At 26.8% G+C, this 18,626-nt stretch overlaps 2 protein-coding genes across 3 annotated transcripts in view; one reads left to right on the top strand and one right to left on the bottom strand.

The window, feature by feature from the left end:
- Positions 1–17,481, top strand: part of LOC112685087 (cytochrome P450 6a8-like) — a 49,179-nt gene extending 31,698 nt beyond the window's left edge. For both annotated transcript variants that reach the window (XM_025556859.1, XM_025556860.1), the window contains exons 4-5: positions 9,056–9,295; positions 17,156–17,481. In XM_025556859.1, coding sequence (XP_025412644.1) covers positions 9,056–9,295; positions 17,156–17,388 — 473 coding nt within the window. In that variant the 3' untranslated portion in view covers positions 17,389–17,481. The remainder of the gene's footprint in view (positions 1–9,055; positions 9,296–17,155) is intronic.
- LOC112685088 (protein amalgam-like) overlaps positions 1–18,626 on the bottom strand; it is a 306,794-nt gene that overhangs the window by 222,714 nt on the left and 65,454 nt on the right. The window lies entirely within an intron of this gene.

Raw genomic sequence — 18,626 nt, 5'->3', positions numbered from 1 at the left:
ATGAAGATCTTGGTATCACCAGTTCTAAGACGAATAATATAATTTTAAAAGAAATTGTGCCAAAAATTTAAAATTACCAACATAATAATAAATATTAAGAAATGGAAAAATAAACTTAATGGTAAATAATAGTAATTATATAATTACATGACTTCATACAAATAATCTAAGATCCAACAAGTATGTAAATTTAAATTTCAAAAATTAAAAATTAAATTATAAGTAAATTTTATGCCGTTAAAATAAATGTCAAATGAAGTTAGAGCATCGACCTAATACAATCCAACAAAAAAAGACCCAGAGGCAAACTAATAATAGATGGATGGATGAAGTGTATCGTGATCTGGAGAAACTAGAAGTTACGAATTAAGAAGAAAGGGCCCAAAATCTTGATTATTTGAGGTCGGTAACAATGGCATCCAAAACTTTTACAGTTGTGAGACTACATTAAGAGAAGAAAAGGACAAGTATCGCAATATAAAATGACTTATTTTATTTAAATATACCATTCTGTGTTGAATTTATTATCTATGAAAATATTCTATATAAAAAGTTGGATAAAGTTAATTATTACTTGAAAATGTTTTCACGCAGAAATTTTAATTTGTTGTATAAGATATAACTTACATGAAAGAATAATATTTTAAAATTATTTTCATGACATTATAAGTGGTAAATTTCATAAGATAGTATTCGTCTGTTAAAAAACAACAAAATAATTGTATTTATTACCATAATATTATATATAGCATGAAGTGCAAGTAATATAAATTTATTCTAAAAATGATATCGTCTTAAAAAAAAAAAATCCGATCTTTACCTAATATTTTTAAAATTTACAATCAATTTTTCTTAATACCTACTTAATCATTTTTTACAAATTATTTAAATGCCAATGAAACATTTTTAAATTAAGGAGTTTATATGTAATAAATTAAAATTGTATATATTGGTTTAAAAATATTTATTATGACTTGTATACATTGAACCTTTTTATAGCATTTATTTTCCTTAAAAATGAGTATGTTTTATAATTAAAATATGTATACCTATATAAAACAAAAACATCAAAATTTTCAATTTTTATGGAAAATAAATAAATTATAGATATAAAAATTAATTAGGATTATTTTAATTTCAAATTAAATTTCCAAAATATACATAATATTTTTCATTTAAAATAAATATGAAGTAAAAAAAAAGAATGCTTTTATCTCTATTAATAAATGTCGATTATATTTTTAATACTTTTAGGTTGATGGTGTAAAGGCTATCATCGAAATAATTTTTGTGACTTTAATTAATATTTTTAAGGGGTAAAAAAAAAAAGTTTATTCGAATCTAAAGCTCATTATAATTGCATAAAGGGTTAATAGTAAACTCGTTTTTGTCAGATAGTAAACACCGCTGGTGACGTTTGGCGTGTTGATCCCAAATGGATATCGTTAATTATTCGCCATTATGAAGACGAAAACAGTTTATCTTACTGTAGACGAAATATATTATTATAAAGTTCTCTGCACACAAACGTTGTTAAACATTTTCTCAGATTACATTCGAATACTCTACGCTCTTGATTTGTCAACCTTCATCGGACATGGAAACTTTGATGTAATGAAACCAACCATACTGGATGACTTCAACAGAATACTGTGTTCGTATATATGTAAAAGAATATATATGCCATAGCGAATATGCATATACATGTCATACAGATTTGTAATTGCCAATATAACTCAAATATTAATATAAATATATATATATATATATGAGAAAATCGCTAAGTTTGATGATTAAATTTATATTCAAAAGGTGCGTATATGAAAGTGAACAGACGAGAGATATTTATACGAAAAGAGGAAAAATTAATAACCAGAGAAATATTACGTATAAGTGAGATATTGTTTTATTTTTATAAAATAATTATTTTTATAATAATAATTTATAATTTCTTTTAATTATATAATAAGTTGAGGAAAAAAATGTAAAGACTAAAATAATACAAACAATTTAGAATAACAAATGCGTTAAAAACTATAATTTTTTTATTGGTTGTAAATTTTTATATATAATTTAATATTTATAAATGTAAATTTAAATTAAAAACATACATTTTTATTAGAACAAGAAATTGGTGCTATTATCGTTTTAGCCTATTATAATACGTGTGCAGTTGTTAAAAACTCACCCATATAAAAATAATTTGAAATTGTATATAGTTATGACTTAAAGAGCTTATCATATTTACAGTTTTTATATTTTATATTATGATACTTAGATATTTTATTAAGTATTCAGTTAATTTATGTTTATTACGATGTTATTGAAAACAGTGCGATTAAGAATTCAAGATTTTATTTTTTTAGTTTATGGTATTTAAAGATAATTCAATAATAGCCTATTCAGGATTTTAATATGGGTGAGGTTAAACACATTTTTGGACAGGTTAAGAGAAGATTTGAGAGTTCACTTTTTTCCCATTTTCTCTCCCACTAAGTTAATAAATATATTCCACCATTTTAAAAAAAATTTAACAGTTTTTATTAAAATATAATTTATAGTAACAATCAAATCTGCGGTAGCATCACCATGACATAATACGGTATAAAACTATATTGATTATAAAATGATAATGTTTGACGAAAGTCACCTCAACGTTCATAATAACCATGAAAAATATAGTGGTAATCACGGTAGAAGTAATACACTTATGTAGGTACCAAAAATAAACAACATTAATGTAATTTTTCATCATTTAGTTTGTAATATTTTAAAATACTTCAATACCAAATAGTAAAATACTAGTATAGTACATACACGTAAACACGACCTATAAGGAGGGGGGCATTCTCTCACACTTGACAACACCCCTGTAACTCAATGACCAACTGATTAATTAATTTACCAATTAAATCCATTGAATTTAATGTTTAATAAATTATTTTAAAATATTTGTTTTGGGCCGTTGAATTATTATTTTAGCCGGAGTACAGATCAGAATAGTACCTAAAAGTTCTCATTCCAAACATATATATATATATATATATCTACGTCTATTATATATTCAAAAAATGTCATACTTAGTATTAAATTATTTACACACTTTCCAGGTTAGTTATATTAATTTTTTTTTTCAAAATATAAGATTCATCTCATATTTACTACACACACAATTTCTACTGTGATTTCAAACATACACAATAAAAATAGTGTAGACAGTCCTAAGTCTGTTTATAAAATGGAAAAGAAAATGTCGAAAATTTTTTGTAAATAAAATAGCATGGTATATACTATATATACTAGATATATATTTTGAGTGGCTGCAACTAGTATGTAACCTTTTTGTTGGGTGACCGCAACTAGTACGTAATTTTTGATTTTGACCGCAACTAGTATACACCGTTTAATTATTTTATTAAATTAATTAAAATGTCTTACCATTTTTATGTTGATAATATAATTAGATATTTTTTTATTTATTTATTTATTTTATTTTTTTAATGGTGACTTAGTATTAAATAAACATTATGACCAAAATAAAATTAAAAAAATATTGATTTTTCATTACAAATATCAAATATGGTTTAAAATGTTTTGTACATTATGTTTTTGTCGTTACATATTTTTATATTTTTGATGTTATATAGATTGCTTTAAATTACGATTTAATTAATTAAAAATAAGAAGTTTGAGATGAGGAATCTTTTTATAGCCAAAATCGATAACACTAATCTTGCGACTCTATAAAATTAATATGTTTATATTGTATACTGATTTTAATAGTAATATTGTATTTTGAAACATGTATTAACTGCTGAACCTTATGAAAATTATAATTAAATTTAATAAATTCAGAAAATGTTAAACTCATAACATTGCTAAAACTAAAAACTGTCATTACTAAATAAACAAGTTTTCTCTCAAATTTTTAATTATCTTTCTCATATAGATAAATTTAAAATAGATAAATTTAATTAATAAATTTATATTTTTCAACCGTTATTTTATATGGTCTTGTATTACTTTCCCAAGGTTTATGTACATCTATTAAGTAATTATTATTATTATTATTATTATTATTATTATTATGTGCCATATCACATCATTGATTATTGTGATAAACTATCTACACTAAATAATATCATACTCGACAGCTAAAATCTATATAAATAACTCATAAAAATTAAAAAAATATTGATTATAAAAATCACTACATTTAACTATAAATTTTCTATGGAGATTACAAAATCTTTATGTTAACAAATTCAAGAAAAATCATATAGTTAAAACAAAATGCAATTGCAAGAAAATAATATTGATAAGTCTTATAAGAATTATTCTTGTGTAAATTAAAATATAATTTGTATAATTCATGAGTACACGAATAAATATATTAACATTTGCTACAAAATTTTGTTTATTTATTTGAGCTGTGTAAACTACTTTAAAAAAAAATAAACAGTCTAATTTATGAATTTCAATCATATTGTATTCTTGAACAACATTATTATTATAATTGTCACACAAATTCATAAATTATTAACCGTCTAATATTTAAATAAATTCTTAAAATAATATTATTGTTAATGATTTTTAAGTGAGTCAACTTCAAGCTTAAAAAGATAATTAAGTTCTATATAAGTAATGTACATGTTAACACGAATACAATAAATCATCATCTTAATAATATTTATATTAAGGTTTAGCTTTTAATTTTTTTTTTTTTTTTTTAATTATTATTATTTGAATGAAAATTATTGAATAATAAAAATACAAATTTAATATAAATTCTAACTTCCAAATTTTTCTACGATAGGGTTATCTTATATCACACAATTATTTTTCCCAGTTCTATTGAAAGCTAAGTAAAATACTATTTAGGATCATAAATATAAGTTATGATTACAATTTAATTCAAAATTTATACTTAAAAAAAATATATGGTAATAGTAATATTCTTTTTATATTGCTATTATTATATTTTTTTATTTTTTTTAATTTTTTTTTAATTTATTTATTTATTTTTTTTTTTTTATGTTCTTTTTATCTTGTAAAACATAAAATTATGTACAATTACAAACTAACATTAATAATAGTAAATATTAAGCACAATAACATTTAATTAAATATATAACACAGTTAAACAAAGATTTTTATTGATTTAATGGTTCGATCATAGGTCACTACTGATTATGTTGATTCTGAAAGAAATTTTATTAAACGTTATCATTTAATGAACGATTGTGTGATCCAAGATAAGTTGGTTAAATTTTAATTTTAAAGTTATATAGCTATAAAATATGTATGAAAATATATTATTATGTTATGAAATAAAAACAAAATAATAATACAAATAAAATATTTGTAAACATATCAATTTTAAATTAAAATACAGTGTGAACAATGTAATATTTACTGTTTACCCGTATATGATGAAATTTTAGCCATTAAATATTGTATACTATTTATTTTATTTACTTTGACTATTTAACTCCAAACATTGATATAAATTTAAAACAATATTATTAAATAATTATCGACAAACCGTTTAGTTAAAAAACCTTATAGGAACGTAAGTTAATAATCCTAACCGTCTAATATAAGAGCGTATAATTAAACACGCTCGCGTTTTCTTCGCACGCGAATATAATTTACGATACTCCAGGTACAATCACTAGGTACCCACTGCATACCAATCTCACTAGATGTAACTAAGTAGAAGTCAATTTAAAAAGCATACTCGATTGCCATTGTTATAATAATGATATTAGACACTCCAACAATAATACGGTTTTTATATATTTTTATATGTTAACTTATAGTCGCGTTTTTAGTCTTGGCAAGAACGGTTTTTATAACTTTTATCACCATTTGCAATCGACCGATTAATAAAACGACCGAATTCGTCGTCAAATAACGGTCGGTATGTATGAGGTCTTTTTTTTTTTTTATCTACGTTTGAAGTTCCTATAATAAAATCGATGTAACTGTGCTTATCCATAGTAAATATATTTGTATATGTTTATATGTTTGACGAAAACGTTTGTCATTTCATTTGAACGGAGTTACTCAGAGCTTGTTGGATTTCTAAAGTTAAATGAATCGTTCATGAATTCACATAATACGCATACATCTATATGTAATAAAAGTATCTACCTACCTTTGCCTGATAATGTGTATTGTACTATAACGTATCCATTATCGAACGAATGTGATATTTTCACATAGACATTGCGATGTAATACATGGTTATAGTATGACATAAATTATACTTTTATTTTATTATAGCAACATTGTAAACGTATGCTCACCAAATGTAAAGTGTATAAAAACGAACACGTAAGGTACTTATCTAGAGAAAAAAAAGTTATTACGTTCCAAGTCTTAGGTTACTAGCTTTTACTATAGTGGTTTAAATAGATTTAGTTAAGCTAATTCAGAAAACTATTATTATTAAAAACGTTTTCAATGAAAGACAATACATATCAGCGAAACAATGCTGTAGTATTGTCATAAATAATTACAATAAAACTGTTAGTTTATTATGATTATTAATAGCAGAAGGAAAATAACAGTGTGAATTTTCTTATTCATATTAAATTCGTAATACTTTTACCAGTATAATTCTATTGTATAATATAATCTGGCATACATACATAACATATAAAATCTTAATATTCCTAAATTGTTGATATGTATTTATATATATATATATTACAAACCTATCTAGAAAGTGTTATTTAAAATAATAAGGACTTTTCAAGAACTTTATGTTCCTAAGTAAAATTAAAATTTAATTTATGATTTACAAGACTGAATTCATATAGAAGAAAAAATAAAAGCAGTTGCCTTTGACCGGCTCTAGACAAATTGCATACTTTCTTTAGAATCCCCGAGGACTTCCTAAGGATCTTGGCATTTCTATACCTCATTTTTTTTTTTGAAATTGGCAATAAACCCTACCGTTGGGAACACCGTGAGATAGTACTTCAAGTGGCAGGTATTATTTTGCACCTCCTCCTACTGTTAATTATGTTATTATTAGAGTAAGACTTCAATGCATTTTAAAATTTTATTCTAGAACGCTTATAATCATATGATAATTATAGTCTGTAATTTTTGTGGCCACCACTTTTACGTGCGATCTACCGATTTTAATTATTTTGTATACCTAATATACTGATCATAAATAAAAATAAATAAACTACTTGTTTTTTTGTATTGTCAAAAATGGTTCTACATCATAAGATAGCTTGTAATATAATATAAATGTAAATAAGAAAATAAAAATAATAAATTAAAATAAAAAAATAAATAAAGAAAATAATAATTAATAAATTTCATCATTTATACTATTTTATTGAAAGATAACATAGTTGATATCTAAAATTTGTTTTGGTGAATATTTTTGAAAATATATAATTCACTGGGCATGTAGGTACATAGGTTAATTTGAAATCTGCGAGTGTACTTGAAAGACCATAATTAATAATATTCGATAAATTTAATGTATTACGTAATGTTTATTGCCACTGCTTAAGATTCACAACAGACCACGTGTAATGCGCACTTTATACGTGTATGCATTGACAATTAATTTTGCTGGGCGCCAATTTGTAGTTGTATTAACAACAAATAACTAAATATAACATACTGTATAATAATAATTTCTTACGTTTTTTTAGATTATACCATTAACAATGTTTTTCTTTTTATATACATATAACATGAAATAATAATAATTAATATTGTTGATATTTGATCGATTTAAGAATATAAACAAAATATCGCGGATGTATAACACGAAAATCCCATTCACAATTAGATATATATATATTTACTCACTGAAGTACCAACTACCACAAAATTATACTACAACTGGTTGGTGAATGATATTCGCAATAGTCCAGGCGGCACGGCGCACTCGTATTCGGTGGCGGCTGCACTGATAAAACGGCCAAATCTTTCTGTAAGCCACTCATGATTTGTGTATTGTCTGTGTACACTGGGACATATCTGGTCAATGAGAGCATCTTGCGAATAAATGATTGTGCAGAAATCGTTCGGTAATTTTATACATCCCGTTTTATCTGTAGTAACTTTCCCATCTCCAATATCTAACAATTGTTTTGAGAATCTTTTGCACGCAGCTTTTTTTGATTGAATCGAAATCGAAGTATCGAAATCGTTCGCTATCTATCTTTATATATATTTCGACCATGAATTGTTGACAAAGCTTATGCATCGTAAAATAACTTAGTCCTGATCGCGTCTAATCATCAACTGATATGCATAATAATTTTTTGAACTAACATTCTTATTTGTTTTGGCACCTGTTGCGGGATCTTTTTGTTTAATATTTATGCAATACCCGTCATTTACTACCAAAAATAAAATTAAGTTTTTAAATAGTTTTTAATAGTTTTTTAATAATTTTTTAATAGTTTTATTTAATATGATTCATTTTCAATGGTCATTTTTCAACCTGGTCAATAAATATTAAACCGATTTCAATGGTCATTTTTCAACCTGGTCAAAAAATATTAAACCGATTTCAACCCTTTAAATTCAAAATTTTGAAAAATCCTTTCTTAGCGCACGTCTAAATCATAATAGCTATCTGTATGCCAAATTTCAGCAAAATCCGTCCAATGGTTTGAGCTGTGCGTTGATAGCAGTCAATCAGCTTACTGTTTTATATATACAGATATTATGATATAATATTATACTTAATTATGATTTTATATTATTTTTAAACTAGATATTATGATTAACGTTGTGCTTGCTAATATTTGTATTTGACGAAAAAAAAAATGCGTTTTATTGTGTAGACTTTTCCAAAGATAGCAATACCATGTAATCGTGATAGTTTTGTTCATGATGTTGATTTCGTTTGATTCATGAACATTGTTTTTTTTTATATATACCATAATCATTCATTAGCTGGTGCCCGGTAGTGTTGTTGAGACGTAAATGAATCGGAAACAAAACAATTAAAACGAAAGATTAAAAATAATATATAAAATATAAAAAAAAATCAAATGTCTGTTCACAGAAACGTTACGGAAGTACCCGCTGGTGGCCGTGGTGCGACGATTGACCACGAAATCATACGTCGTGCCTGACGGTGGCCAATCTGTGCTAGAACCGGGCACGCTGGTCGCGGTGCCCGTACACGCGTTCCACCACGACCAGACACACTTTACCGCGCCGGAAATGTTCCTGCCGGACCGGTTCCCCGGGCAACTGTCGTCCGCATACATGCCCTACGGCAGCGGTCTGCGGTCCCACATCGGTGAGCCAAGTCATATATTCTATTTTACCGTTTCGCGTTATCTGCTCCAGGCGCGCGCGCTTTACACGTGACCCCTACACGCGCAAATGCTGCCCATGAAATATTCCACTGGAATCTATACCGGTAAATATTTGTATTTTCGTCTGTCCCTTCCTGGGGACGTCTACATCGGCCGGAGGTGCGATTTTAAAATTGTCACCACAAAAAAAACACCGTCGTCGATCACGATAAATATTATAATTTTGGTACTATCGATAAAAATCAATACACACCATCGATAAAATAAAAATAAAAAAATCCGAAGACTATATGACTGAATAGGAGTACGATTCAGTGTCCGCGAAACGGAAAGACAAAATTTCAGCTTGTCATGTTCCGGGGGGAGTTGGAGAGGGAGCAATTGTAAGGTAAGGAAAGTCAGGGTACTCAAACAATATATTTAATTTAGTTGTAGCTTATAATTATTATTGTTGAAAATGAGAAATATTATTTCTGTATGCAAGACTATGATATTATTTTCACATCGAACGATTGTATCGATAGTAAATACTTATCAAAGAACTTAATCGATAAAAATTGATCGATATATTGTTAACATTCCTATGTCGATCCATATCCTAAATATTTGTCGCGCACGAGTGCAGTGACGTAATTTCATTTTTTTACTAGAGCAGAGCAGTCTTTTTTCTTATTAATTTGTCGATTCATTCACAAAATACCAATTGATGAGAATGAAGGGGGACGTCTAACCAGTCCAAAAATATAATAATTTATACTTTGTGCATAATTACCCATATAGTATGCTCATTTATTTTCCTGATTTACAACATTTCAATGTCTTTATAAAAGATGTATTTATATTTAATGATGTACCCACTTTGGAATAGCTAAACTCTTGACTGTGGAAAACGCATTATAATTATAATTAAAAAAAATTAAATAATAAAAATATTGAAAGTAATAAGAAAAAACTTATCTTTTTATAAAAAATTTGATTTAATATAAAACTATAATATAAATTATTTAAAAATTGAAGATGTATAAATAATGTATTTATAGATATGCATCTAAAAATAAATTATAAAAATTATAAAAATATATATTAATATATATTAATACTCAGAAATCAATTCTTTCGGTATAAGATATCGATTTTTATTTGAAAAACGATAAACTATGTCATATCTATATATTTCATAAGCCAAATCTTTTTCAATATTTATTATAAAAAGATCCATTCGACTTCCGTTAGTTCGATAACATTGAAAGGTACCACAGAATTAATAGCAATAAAACTAATTCTTATACAAGATTCATATGAAATATTATTTTTTAATAGAACATATTTTTCAAATTTGTTAATATAAATCTTCTGATATTATACTATAATACAGTATAATAAATGTAATTAAATTTATACCACCAAAATCATTAGTTTAACAATAGTAAGCAGTTTTAAGCTGCTTAGCATACATTAAACATTTTGCTAAAGCAACAAAATCTATTACAATAGTCATTCTTTTAAACGAAACACAAAATGGTGGAAAAAGAACAAAAGCTGTGGTGAGCCTCTGCTGATTTTCTTAAAATCTTATTTATTCCAGTGTAATTTCCGAAATTAATTTAGATTATTAATAATAGTATTACAGTTAATTTAAAAATTATATGCTTTACTGATTATTTTCACTAGCAAATTCAGCTCATAGAAATATTTAAATTTATTTTAAAACACCAGTATAATATTATAAATCATAATAAAATTTTGCATATAAATAAAATATAATATATATCTCAAATAGTTATACACTGATAATACGACAACTTTCGCTATAATGCGAGTAATTTTAAAATATATATAATTATATAATACCGTGGGAAATATTGCAACGAGTGCAAGCGTACCATTTTAAACATCAAAAAATAAACTTTGAGTCCGATATTTTTTATAAACATAACAGTCTACCAACATGCGTGCATACAGACAATATACACAATTACACAAATGAAACGAAAACACCTTGTTAGATCGATTTTTATTCGAATAAAGATGAAACAATTGTTTTTTCTTTCAAGTAATTCTACCAAATCACTTTACATCTAATTTGTATTTTGGTTATAATTACAGCCGTTTTCGAATGATAATTGTAGTTATTATTATTCTAATTTGCATCTTAATTAACTTTAAAGTACTTCGGTAAATTTGATTCGTTCATCTACACGTTACTACGTAAATATAACAAAGTAAGCATTTCGATATTATTATACATTGCTATATGGGAAAATACTGTAAATCAATTGTAATAATAATGATAACTACGAGTGCAGCAGTGCAGACGAATGTGTCAAAGGAAAAATACTTGTCGATGACCTCGGCTGCATAACTCGTCTTGACAACTGGAACTCGGTGAAGTGTGCAGAATGTTAGGAGTGTTTTTTTAAGAGCTTTTACTATGACATTGTATAGAAATGTAAGCATATACATAATAATTCATAGTTATGCGAGTATATTTATATTTGTAACATTGTTCATGTTGACCCGTTTCCCGTAATTTCTGTGTTTCATTGTATATTCATAGAGAAACATATTTTTATAATTATATTTTTAAAATGTCAACTATAAACATATTTTTTTTCAATGTTTAATAAATATGTCTACCTTTGTAAACTGATATAGAAACAAAATAATTCTTTTTTTATGTTACTCGTAAAAAAAATCGGTAGTACTTTCTTCCTATAGCTATAAATAAACAAAAACAAATATTCCGATGTTTATCAATATTTTGTTTATTATTATCTTTATATAATTGCCTGTTGTTCGTTATATTTTTGAAATAAGTATACTAATCGCATTGATATGTATTATATCAGTTTTCAAATAATTAGTTATACAACATTTTTACTATTTGCCATTCTTCTGTTGTAATTTAAATAATATATAAGATTTTTTACGTAAATAAAATGTCAAATAACCCAAGAAGTTCATGTTTTTTAAGTTTTCTACTACGAAATACCTTAAGTTGCTGTAACCCTTTATTTTATGAGATCATTTTTATTTACAAAACTCATGAAAAACATGCTAATTAGGAAATATATTCAACTTTTGTTTAAGCAGTAGTAATGATAATAAACATATTGAACTTATATTTAACTTACTCACAATTACATTCTTCTAGAATTTAAATACAAATTATAAAACTCTTATAAAAACCATCTTTGTTTTAAATTTAAATTGTAAAAGACTACAACAAATAAATAAATCACTTGCCCAAGTAGGGTTGATCGATTGTTAAAACACTGTAATTTTAAAATAAATGCTAGTCGAATAAAATACAGAAAATGCGTTCCAATCTGTTTAACACCATTTAAAAAAAGCTTTTTGAGAAAAGTCTTTTCTAAGAAAATGTAATTATTTTTGGCTACAACACTTCTAACCATAAATTTATCTTACAATTAGATTAAACGTTAAATTTCTATTATAAAATCTAGATAGACAATATTATTATTTAAAATGTAGCCAATATATTTGAATAAAAATATATATCATTTCATAATAATTTTCTAGTATGTAGGGTGTATTACTTTTTAAAACAAACAAATATTAATATTTAAAAACATATATTTTATCATAATAATTATTATTTTATGTTCACTCCATTTCAAAAATCTAATATTTATTTATTTTTATATACAACACGTTTTTATTATTTATATATTTAAAAATTTATATACGTATATATAATTTTTTTAACAATTACATATTGGTCATTTTTAATTTTTCAAAATATAATTAATAATTTAATAAAATAATATTTGATAAATTATTTATCGGTTAAATATAAAAGCATTAAAATGTATATAAACTTGATTAGTAACCTTTAAAACTTATGTATCTACCTACAATTTTCCCCTTGAACTAATACTTGAAATAAATATAATTTCATTAGAAAATATTTCCCACATCGATATTTAATATGAAAACCCTTTTATATTGTGTAATAGATACCAAGTGCATACATACTATTAAGCATAAATAAATACTTTCTCGTATATCTAAGCAATACAATATGAATTTCTGATTGTTTGAATTTGTAGAAAACCATAATACAATTTAATCTGCCGAGACTTTGATAATATTCATAATACAGAAAAAAATTGTTAATGTTGCAACCATATTGAAAAAACCCATTTAAATTTTTTTTATTTTATATTAATGTATTTACTAAATATTAAAATTCAAAATTCTTATAGTTACGCTTTGATTTAAATACATACACATTATGTTTCGTTTGAATAAACTATATAATAGAAACCTCTAAAAAGTGATAAAAGTCATCATCAAAGTGAAGATATTTCGATTAGATTTAATAATATTAACGATGAACATCAAATTCACATACGCAGAATTAAAACTTTTGTATAGATATGTAAAAACAAAATATAAAAAAAAAAAAACGTAGTATGAACATAATGCAAGTGTATAGCTAGAGTAATGTTTTTTTTTTTTTTTTTTTTTGGTATAGAAAATTACAATCTGTGAAGTGTTACACAATAAGCAATTATGATAATAAAAGTACAACAGTGACATGAAAACTTGAATAGGAAGTGGCCCACTGGCCACACCTACAATATTACTTACTATTTGTTATTTACAATTTTTTTTTTTTTTTATTAACACCCGTATTACAATAACACAGGATCTAGTAGGTCACGAGGCCAGTCCCTGTTAAGGCAGCGAGTGATATTATTTGGAATTGTTGTGGTGGACATTTGATGAATTAGTGGATTAGGATGATCTTTTAGTTTGTTGTGGAATTTTTTGTAATGGTTAGTTGCTAGTTTTTTGACAGTTGGTAGTTGAATGTCTTTATGAAGATTTTGATTTGTAAAGTACCAGGGTGCATTTGTGATGATTCTTAGAGCTATTGATTGGAAAGATTGTAATGGTCTAATATTAGATGGTTTGGCAGGTCCCCATATTTGTATCCCGTACGACCAAACTGGTCTGATTAAACTTTTGTATATGAGCATTTTATTTGCTAGGCTGATTTTAGATTTAAGGATGGGACGAAGTAAATGTAGCCGGATATTTGCTTGTTTACGTTTAGATTTTGTGTGGTGTGACCATGTCAATATTTTGTCTAATGTTATGCCCAGGTACTTTGTCGAAGACTGGATTGGGATACATGTGCCATTTAGAATAAGAGGAGGAATTTCGTTACGTCTTAATGTGAAATTAATTTGTACCGATTTAGTCTCATTGATTTTTATCCTCCAATTGTTGGCCCAGGTAGTTATGAGATTTAAGTGTGATTGTATATATTCAGAAGCTACATTTGCATCAGAGCTCGAAGCTAGGATTGCCGTATCGTTGGCGTAAGTTGCAAGAATAGTATTGTTGGTTGATGGAATGTCCGAAGTGTATACGTTGTAAAGTAGGGACGATAAATCACTTCCTTGAGGGACACCAGCTTCAATTGAGCGTGAAATGGAGATGTTGTTATTAATACGTACGGAGATGATCTATTTTCTAAGTAGGATTTTAAGATAAGATAATAAGGTGCAGGTAGAAAATGTTTGAGCTTAAAGAGTAGGCCATCATGTCACACTCGGTCGAATGCTTGGGAGATATCGAGGAAGACTCTTGGACAGAATTGTTTTTTCTCAAAAGAGGTAGATATGTGATCAGTTATTCTGTGTATTTGGTGGATAGTGTTATGTTTAGTATGGAAACCGAATTAAGTTGCTGGCAGTATTTTATTTTCGTGGATAATGGTTGTAATACGTTTTAATAGTAGTTTCTCGAATAATTTACCAAATGTAGGTAACAGGCTAATTGGTTGATAGGATGTAACTAATTGCTTGGGTTTGTTTGATTTGGAAATCATGACGATAATTGAGTGTTTCCATGTTGAAGGGAAATGTGATAGTCTCAGCATGGCATTGAAAATATGAGTTAACAGAAGTATTGATTTTTTTGTAAGATATTTAGATATTTTATTTGTGATTAAATCGTGACCTGGGGATTTTTTTGAGTGTAATTTGTTAATTGTTGAGAGTATTTCAGATGGAGTGATTGGTTTGGCTAGTAGCGATGTTGGTAGTGGTGCATACAAAAAATAATGAACTGTGTTTTCATGGTTACTGTTTATTAGAGTGGGAGGATGTGGAGTGAAAGTTTCAGATAGCTGGTTTCCAAAGATATTTGCTTTTTCAATGTCGGATGTTGCTAATTCGTTGTTTGGGCATACAAGTGGAGGTATAGCGTCACGTTGGATTATTAATGCTTTGGTGGTACGCCAGATCGAGCCATCAGATGGAGTTAGAGATTGTAGATGCGATTCAAATTTAGTGGATCTATGTTTGGATAGTTCAGTTTTTAGAGTATTTGTTAGCTGGTTAAATACGATTTTGTCAATTGGGTATCTTGAGTTTTGCCAGGTAGCTCTAGCTCTACGCTTGGCTTTTATTAGTTCTATAATGTAGATTGGAAGTGTGTTCAATTTTTTCTTTTGATTTGAAGGATTTGGAGTAACTGAAGATGAGGACGAAGAGATTGAGTTTTGAATAACAGTAGTTAATTGGTTTACTGCGTTATTTATTTGAGCGTGTATTTTTAATGGGATGTTTAGTGATATTTGTTTATCTAAATTATGTTGAAACTGATCCCAATTAGTGGGACCAGAGCTGAGAGTCTGTCTGGTGTTGAGTTCTGGTACTGCCTCACAGGTTAGAAGTACTGGAGTATGATCACTAGATAGCTCATTTAAGTTTTTAATGTGTGTATTGAGATGTCTCGGAATTTTTGTTAAGAAAAAATCTAATACATCAGGTAGTCTATTCGCTTGGGGTGGCCAATAGGTGGGCGTATCAGGAGAAATAAAAGTGATATTGTTTTTAAAAATAGAATTGTGTAGTATTCGTCCACGCGTGTTCGTGTATCGACTACCCCAATTGATATGTTTCGAGTTAAAATCGCCGCCAATGATAAAAGAGCTACCTAGCTTTTGAAAAAACGATTGTAGTTTAGGTTCTGACATTTGCTGGCTTTGGTAGCTTACAAAATTGTTACGTTTGGGGGGAGGGAAATAGAGGGATGATATAGTTATAGAAATACAGTTGTTGAAATTTATTGATATATTTGCAGCTTGTAGATATGGTTTATTTATGATTTGGAGTTCGGTGTAAAGGATTGAAGATTTGATTAAGATAGCTGCACCCACGTGCGCTGTTTTGTCAGGATGATCTGCACGAGAGTAATGTTTTATTAAAAAAATGCACATTAAGTTTATAAAGTATATTTTCTACTTTTTCAAAGTTTAGAAACTCGATTTCACGTGTTATATTTTTTAAATTATAATTTAAGTTAGGTAACGACTAATGTAATTAATTAATTTTTAAAATTGAACATTACGTAGTATACACGCATATTTCCCATTCGCTGTAAACATAAGTACCTTTTAAAAACTTTGAGATTTTAACGCCACGATTTATGGTTTTTCAAGTTTATAACTGTTGGTTTGTAAATGACGAATGAAACACAGACATTTTAAAAATCTGGATATTTAGTAATAAACTTAGAATTCTTACGGTTTTTATTGCATTTAATCCTACAAAAATCTCTCTGAGAGTTCGTTTGATTTCGAATCGTTAAGAAATGTATAATATAACGTTTCGAATAGTGCGCTCAGAATCTAGAGAACAACTTAAAATGTATTAGCATAATTCTGATTATAATGATCATTATAATAATAATAATTATTATTATTATCACTTATTATCATGCGATCGTCATTGTTACTATTGTTTATTTTTATTGTGCCATTGACATTTTTGGTCCTCAACGTAACACCTTTGTTGCAGGAAAACATTTCGTGGCAGTAGAAGTCAAGCTCATTATAGCCATGCTGGTATCGCGGTATGCAATACATGTAGACAGTGATGAACCAGGTCGGTCGCCCGATCCTTTCGACCGGACGTCGTTTGCCGGCGTGCGCGTGAAGCTGACTAACCATAACGGAGTTAAAGAACCGGCTATGTACGAATCGTTGCGAAAATGTCATAGGGGCAACAAGAAATTCCTACTGTTTCGATGACCACAACATGACTAACCACGAATTTTTTTTTTTGCTATTGTTCTTATTATTCTTGCCGTTACCATTATATTATTATAATACTGTAGTGATTTATGTTAGTTTCTACCTGGCCTCTGACTCCGATCATCTAGCTCTTACCGGTTGTTTCGGATTTACAGACGTAACATGCTTCCGCACTAAAAATAAATAAATAAAACATAGGTACCTAGGTGTATTATGTGCTCTGTCAAACGAATTTTGTTTACCAACAATACATTTAATATTTAATACGAACTGAATTATACATACATATATAATATATATATATATTTTTTTCTATACGTGTAGTGCATAATAATAAAATATTATGTTATTCGCTGTTTGCCCGTCACAGGTACACAATACACGTGATCCGGCCAAATGTGTATAATAAAAAATGTAAGGTTTTTAATTATGGTCCAGATAATGAGGCCGCGCACGAATATGTCTACTGCAGGTGATGGCCCTGCGAATAGTGAACGCAACGTATTCACATCACCAATTTTACGTGTATTGTACAGTAAATTGATACATGCATACATATATTTATATTTTAAATTCAATTTTGTTAATTTATAAAAACGTACAAATAGTGTATAATATCCAAAAAAATAAATAAAAAAAATAACCAAAAATCGTTGTAAAAGATTGTTTGAGTATGGTAAAAAAAAACATAATTGAAGATAACGATGATATATTGTGATATCTAAATTAAGTATTGATATGAATTAACGCATCGTAATAATAGTAATTTATTATTACTTTTGTCACGGTCTATTATCTATATAATATGTATTACTATACTATTGACAATAATTTATAGTAAAATTATATTTTCTAAATCATAATAAAAATAGCAAAAACAAGTAAATATATTCGAAACGATTTGTTTCGAATGCCAAACTAAAAGTATCATCGAATATCTCAAAAGCACAGAAATACTTAAATACACATAACTTAAAAATATAGTTAGTAATAAGTTTCCTTACTCTAAATACCAAACATTTTTCAAAAATATAAATATTCGTCAGAAAAAGTTAATGGCCGTTGTTGTCGAAGCTAAAATTAAATAAAAAAAATTAAAAAAATATGAAGTTTTTATATATATATATATATATATATATATATATATATATATCGCAGTCATTCATGAAAATAATGAATTGTGTGTAGTATTTAAAAAATATATTATAAAACGTAATTTACTAAGTTAAATTATT

The sequence above is a fragment of the Sipha flava genome, unplaced genomic scaffold (genome assembly GCF_003268045.1).
Source record: "Sipha flava isolate LNK unplaced genomic scaffold, YSA_version1 265_pilon_pilon, whole genome shotgun sequence".
NCBI lineage: Eukaryota > Metazoa > Arthropoda > Insecta > Hemiptera > Aphididae > Sipha > Sipha flava.
The sequence above is the reverse complement of the archived record's forward strand: the minus strand, read 5'-3'. Positions and strand labels throughout refer to the sequence as shown.